The following is a 7,493-nucleotide window of genomic DNA, read 5'->3' on the forward strand; positions in this document are numbered from 1 at the left end:
AATAAATTACTTTGCCCATTCAGACAACCAATAAAAAAATATCATTATCAGATTGATTTTCAGTATTGTCAAACACAAAGCAATCACAATATTGTATTCATGTTGGATTTTTTTTTTTAATTTATTCTCAAAAATGATATCGGCAGGTTAGAATCAAGAAAAATAAAAATGCCTTCAACTAGCCTTTCTTCAAACCAGGAGTGTTTTAGAAACTTTTTCAATTGTCATTTTATAAAAAAAAAAATCATTTTTGTTCATAGTTTTATACCTATGAATATAGAATTCTTTACTTATGAATACACGTACATTATTAAGAGCATAATAAGTACCATTGCCAATAAATATAAGTACAAGTAAAGAAGATAATAAGTCGGTCAGTTCTGTACTTTTGTATTTTCCCCAGGAGTTCTTGAGACATCAATTATTTGCAAGGAATCAATAAGGCTGCCATTCTAGGAAACTATTCTAGCAATTATACCATCATAATCTACACCCAAGAGGCAAATAGACCGACTTAAGAAAAAAACAGAAGACCACCCTGACATTATTGAAAAAATTAACATCTTGTGTATCAAAATTACAACTAAATTTAGCTATCGTTAATACAAACTGGTCCTAACAGTATTTAGTGCAATCAATTTTATTGTAGTAATTTTGAGTGTTTTTATTCTAATCAACAATTAATCATGAGCTTGTGGTTTTGAACAATATTACATTAAATGACAATTCAAAATCAAATATCCAATAACATTGTAACTAGCATTACTTAATTATTTACAATGAAAGTTCAGATTATTGTCACACATCTAACAGTTTATTGTTTGAATAAATGAATAAAGCCTCATCATTCAAGAAGAAGAATGCTGTCTCATTTTGATAGCTAACCACACCAAAACAATTACCTTAAGACTTCTAAGTGCATTGCATCTACAGTGAAATTAAACATTAGCATACCACTGAAACCAAAACCACAAAGAAAACTTGTATTTCCAATGCCTGTATGCAAAATACTGTCAACTTGGTAGAACAACACTTACCTTAAGGACATAATTCCAGTTTTAATATTCTATGAACCCTCAAATTTGAATATTTCAACTAATCATTCATAAAACAGATAACCATATATTTTCCATTTATCATCTGCAATGCTGCCAGAGACTTTGCTGAGAAGGTGTTTTGCAGAACTATAATAGAATCATTCACAAATAAATCTTGGTCTAACAGGCGCTCCAATCTCGACAATGATTATTGGGATCAATACACTTACAGACTGAGCCAGGGGGATCTCTCAATGCTCCAAGCCTCCAAGAAAACTGTCAGCTCTTCAAAACAGAGATTTGTTTTCAAGATAAAAACAAATAAATCAGCCTTTTGAAAACTTTAAGTCAGCATAAAACTTCTTCATTATAACTATTTTTTACCCTATTTATTTCATTTTCCAAGTAAATAAAAAGGATCATAACCTAATATTGACCAACGTTGTCAGTATTTGTGCAAAGCCGTTCAAGACTGATCTCAGGACATTTTAATAACACTTAATTTGTTGGTCTGTTTGTAGTGTGGTGTTTATACATTGGTGTCTCCAGTTCAGTGTTGTTTGTGGTGTGGTGTTTATACATTTGTGTCTCCAGTTTAGTGTTGTTTGTGGCCTTGTACTGTGCCTCTACACAGGGTTTACTTTTGAATGTCCACCAACTGGGCTTGTCCCTGTAGTTTTAGTTCATAGTCTATACCAATTCATATAAGCTTGACTGTATGCAATTGTGTACAAAGCTAACAACTTATTTTAAACACTCTTATGTCCGTTTCCTGGGTCAAACTCACCAGTACTGACTGTCCATGTGAGAGGCCACAAGAACATTAGTCCGGGGATCAAACCAGGGACCTCTTGATTGGGAGGCTTTTCCTCGGAGCCATCCAGAAGTTTTCAGTGTATTATAAGTATCAAAGACAGAAATATATTTTATGCACACAAAAGGATTTAATACATCTGCTACATCTCCCTCTATGGTATCATGCACAAGATGAGGATAGGTAATGTCAACAACAAAAAGATGGAAGGTTTTTAAATGGCTGGACATACATATCTGAAGCATTCCAACAATGATGAAGATAGGGACACCTAATCATTATCATGTACGAGTAAACTATGGCTCTGCCCATGTTTTTGATGACAGTATCCTTGTGATAACCCCTACCATAGGCAAACACACGGCTAGATCTAAACTTCATTTGGGTCACATTGGGTGATATGATTAGAATTTTATCAAACCATTTAAATGGCACAAACATTCCACAAATTTATAGTACCACACAAACAGTGAGTGGCCTACACTATTCAACATTTTATTTTTCGAAATTGTACATTTTAACATTTTTTGGCCATATAAAAATAGCCAGCTTACCATTACCATGTTTAAATTTGAGGTAAAACTATCCATTAAAGATACATTATCCTGCCATTACTTTGTAACTTTCAGCAATATGAGGAAAAGTGTCAACTGTTACAACTCGACTTGCTCTGAAGCACTTGAGAAATTTGCCATATACATTACAAACACATACTTGAAAATTGAACAGTGGTTTAAAACTTGCAGCACTGTAAATAGACTACCAAATATTTGTGAAGCAGAAGGAGTGATCTACTGCATGATGACCTTTAAACCACAAATATTCAGGCCTACAAAGCCAAACAAGCCCAACTACTATATTTACAAGTGTGCATGACATAGAACATGGTAATGGAATGGCTGTACATGTACATAATTGCTTGATTATACTAAAGTATACTATCATTTTAACACACAAGGAAGTTAGTGCTCTAATTATCTTTTACTTAATAACTGAATATCATAAGCCATAGCTTATCTGTAAGCATTAGGTATTATCATGACATAAACTAAGAGATAAGGCCTTCATTCAAAACATTCAATATAAAAACACAGCCACAGGATAAGAAATAGTACCTACTTAAGAAGTACACACTTGCATACATGAATTACTATAATGGCGATTCAAGCAAAGATAAAAAGGTGCTGTTGAATATGACACTTTAAAAGACAAAGAACTGTGATCAAAATTATCAAAAATCTCAAAGGTGAAACTTAGCAAAACAGTAACTAGTGTATCCACTACGCACTTTGACCTCATTATCGTGGCGTGCTGCCCCTGACTGCCAGAAATAAGCCTTGCTACCCTAATATATGGTCCTATTTGGTCCTATGTGCCTGGTGCCATATCATATGACAGCATTTAGTGTATGTGTGTAAAAAGCAAGCAACATATTTTTTCATAATCCTTAATCTCACATATTGGTATTAAATTGAGTCTCGAGTCAGACCATTAATTGAGTACTGCCAGTAGGAGGAGCTATGGAACGTCAGCTAATGTGATTGCACATTGAGAGAACCCTCATAAAAATATCAAAGTTCGTCAAAATAACCAATCAATCCTGGAGGAAACACTATAATATACAAGTTACAATAGATTCATGAACAAACGTGAGGTCCATCCATCACCTCGGTGTTGAACCTGTCAACTCTTACCACACTGCCACTTGAAAACACTCCTTCATCCAAACACAACAGGTGGAAAATACTTCAAAACATCAAAATTGACACTGGTTCTTGTTTGACTTTTTTCCAAAGAATATACACAATAGAGTTTCATATTCATTGCTGTAAAACAGAGACTGGATGTTAATGATAATAAATCAAATTATAGATTGTTTAATGAGCTTGATCCTAAACATTCACCAAGTTTAGTAGATCAGTTAATCAGCTGATGATTTTACTTATTGGCCTGTTTCTGTTAAAGCTTTCTTAATTACTTTCAGATTGTATTTAGTGGAGCTGGTCATTCACAATCAAGGCTGGACAGACTTTCAATCACAACACTGGAGAAAATCTACATCTTAATAAGGAGAGATCAGTTTTTATCTCCAGATGAAAGCTGAGTTGACAAGTTTCACAATACTTCATGAAGGCCAAAAGAAGATAATCTGTACCTGCAAACACCCTGCCCATAGCCTTACATGGCAACGAAGGAATCCATATCTTCCAATCAGGAATTCCCATCAAGATACACCTTGTGAAACTTCCAATTATGATGCAATTAAGGTTAATTGAGAGAGATAGACTGAAGGAGTTTTCAAGTTCAATACTAACTATGAATGTAAACATGCAGACCATTTACTGAGCAAACAGTTATATTGACCAGTTGTTCTTGTGGATTTTAAATATTAAATAAAAGCAGCTTTTAGAAAAATGGACATTGGGCTCAAGCAGCTAGATGTTTGCCATTAACTAAGATATTTTTCTTTCAAATCAATGCTATTTAAGTCATTATTAGAATCAACTTTCCTGATTCTTTTTGCTATTTGACTTTAACAAGTAAAGCAAATGTCATAAGGTAATTTTAACATTTGAACAAGCCTTGAAAACAGTGTTTAAGTACTTGTTCTGCAGGGCTCACAGGATTGTGCTCATTTTGACCACTGCTTACTGTTACTGTCACTTTCCTCAGCTAAAAATAAGACAAGTTTGATAGATCAAGCCAAGTCTCCATCTGGTTTGATCCTTGATAAAATTTGGCCAAGCTGAATAATTAGCAGCAGTAAACTGGACAGCGGGACACAAGAGGAATTTAATTTGCCCAAACTCTTGCCCATGTTGAAAAGGTTGCTTTCGTCCCAAACCTACAAATTTTGTCACCTGAATTATAAGGATAATTGCAGTTCAGTCATTTACACTATCCGTGTATCATATCTTAGCGAACCAATGGCCGTGTCATCCCATTCACAGAGATCAGTAGGGTGGCAGATTTCATTCCTAACTCCTAGATGTGCTCTATTAATGACACATTAAAAATGGTCATGGTGTCAAACTACAATACACTCAGGTAGGGGAAATAGTTGAAACTGTTAGAAATATACTGACGTATTCATAAAAGGCAAAAGATATGCACAACAAGAAACATTCAAGTGTTACTAATTCCTGACTTATTCAAGACTTGGCCAGCATTGTTATTTCATGGTATAAGGAAAATAAGAATTAGAGAATGACAGACAACAAATAAATTCATTATATTGAACAATGAACAAATTAATAATACCACCTAATTCAACAAAAGTAGCAGCTATACACAGAGAAATTAGTATAACGTGGTTTTCTTTTAAAATTTTGAATTTTTTAGCAATTCAAGGGCCATAACTCTCAAGTGACTAAAGCGACATGGCTGGTTTTCAAACCATGATATTCTGCACAAAAACATATTGTCCAAGTGTGGTGATGATCTAACAAAAGCACAGTGAGTTACGGCGCAGACATGTTAACATGTAATCTAAGCAATTCACGGGTATTAACTCTGAAGTGACAAGGGAGACATGGCTGTTATTCAGGCTTGGCGGAGATATTTTTGCCATCTATGTCATAATCTTATAATGGGCGTATACAAATATCAAACATCATTTTCATATTTTTTTTCTACTTCATTTTTTGCTTCTATTTATAGAGCACAATACTACTACAATTTATCGCCTTATCAAAACTGGCTATTGAAAATCTCCAGATAAGTTATTTGAACTAGTGTCCTACTCCTTCCCACTACATACCTTCTGTTAACACTGATAAACCACAACTATCAAATATGACAGATCTGAAAATATATTGTGGACGGGTATAAATTCAATTAACCATCCCCAGGCCTGTAATAAAATCCTGACATATGATAAAGAATGAAAATAATTGATTTACATGCAATGTACGGTACCCATAAACAAACCCTAAAATTGTACTGCATTTCATAACCATAATTTACTTGGTAATAAACTAGATGTCAGTTTCTCTTATACAGCATACATAATGAGCATAATAAAGGCAAAGTCTAATTTTATTGTCCTTTTTTAGGTGGGTGAATTATTTACACAGAATTTATAGCCAATATGGTACAATCTTGATAAAACAGATGGCACAAACCTTTAAAATATCCACGCTATTAAATAGAATTTACACCAACCAAAAATGTACAAGATTTTATATGGTCCAAATTTCTGCCCTATTAATAACTGTCACTCTCAACCACTTGTAACCACTAAAATTTAGTAAATTAAATTCAACACTGAAATTTTGAGGAAATATCCTTAGGCAGTAACTAAATTCACTAGGGCATATCAAGAAGTATGTAACTTGATCAAGACTGTCATTTCAACAAACTGAAGCAAGTAAACTAGCCATGTTATCACTACAGTATATCACAGGCATAGGACCAAAGAAATAACATTTAGACAAGTTTAAATTGATTAAAGAAATGTTGTCTTGCCATCCCTTTATCACACAATTTATTGTTCCTCTTTTGTTTGCATTGGGTGAAAATGCAGTGGCAAACCAACATACACTTGTCTTAATTAATGTAATATTGAAAATGCACTAAATGTTCTTCATGCCAAGAAGATAATTGCTTATAAATCAAGAGCATTTCACTGCATATGATAATTTTAATGAGTTTAAACTATTTCATTCAGCCGAAAAATAACAGCTGGATAGAACATTAACAAAGAATATCATGAAATTTACCTTTCTATTCCCATAGCCTCACACTACCAGGTATTTAGAGAGCACACAATCAATCAGGGCTCTAAACAACTTTTGTAAACACCGTAAACTTGGAAGAGTGACCATTCAGCAGAGACTAACCCACACCTATCTGATATTTTGAAGTAATGTACACCTCTGTTTTTCAATCCAAGCATGAATAAAATTCCTGATCACCTCCCGTGAAATTTTATACTCCACCATTGTACCTAGTGAAACATAGCCGGCTCTGTTAACAAAAATCGGCTGCAGAATTTTACAATCTTTCAAAATGTACATGGAGATATCAGAGATATAATCAACATCGCACTTTCAACAAATATTTTAGTAATAATGGTGTAAAATAATGTACAGGAAGAAGACCATGACAAATCCATTTGTAGGGCATCTTTTCTGAACATTTCTTTCATCTGACAATCTTTCAACAGTACACATGTACTAATGAAAACAATTGTGGCATTACGCTTGCTTTGAGCTCAAAGGCATTTTAATAGAATGACCTTGAAATTTGAGTTGTTGAATTTTTCAGGGGCCTGACATACCTCCTTAAATTTATGTTTCAGTTATTTCAAAATAATTAGATTCTCACTCACAATTCATAAAACTGAAATCTAATAAAAATGAATGAGGTTGACTGTTCTAAATAGAAATGGACACAAATGTCTTCATACCTATCAGCATTGGAAAATCTCCGTATTAGTGATGCCATTCTTTCACAGCAGTATTGTAAACTTGAGAAATAGTTACTTTTAACACTATAAATCCTCAAGATAATAATTTAATCAAGTCACACATCATAATCTATGTGTTCATTATAATATGTACCAGATATCAGTGTACAATTTACAGGAAGAGGGCACTTGTTTTTCTATTTTAAACAGGAAAATAATTTGGCGTACAAGA

General features: G+C 33.6%; 1 protein-coding gene across 5 annotated transcripts in view; it reads right to left on the reverse strand.

The window, feature by feature from the left end:
- The window catches only part of LOC128232973 (protein kinase C and casein kinase substrate in neurons protein 1-like), a 28,061-nt gene that overhangs the window by 17,407 nt on the left and 3,161 nt on the right, over positions 1 to 7,493 (reverse strand). For 2 of the 5 annotated variants that reach the window (XM_052946801.1, XM_052946796.1), the window contains exon 1: positions 7,262 to 7,416. The exons of 1 other annotated variant lie outside the window; for it this stretch is intronic. In XM_052946801.1, the coding sequence (XP_052802761.1) occupies positions 7,262 to 7,299 (38 nt within the window). In that variant the 5' untranslated portion in view covers positions 7,300 to 7,416. Of the gene's footprint in view, positions 1 to 5,975; positions 6,127 to 6,572; positions 6,730 to 7,261; positions 7,417 to 7,493 lie in introns of those variants that run through there. 2 more of the 5 variants (XM_052946797.1, XM_052946799.1) reach the window with 2 other exon arrangements.

Source organism: Mya arenaria, chromosome 4 (genome assembly GCF_026914265.1).
Source record: "Mya arenaria isolate MELC-2E11 chromosome 4, ASM2691426v1".
NCBI classification, from domain to species: domain Eukaryota; kingdom Metazoa; phylum Mollusca; class Bivalvia; order Myida; family Myidae; genus Mya; species Mya arenaria.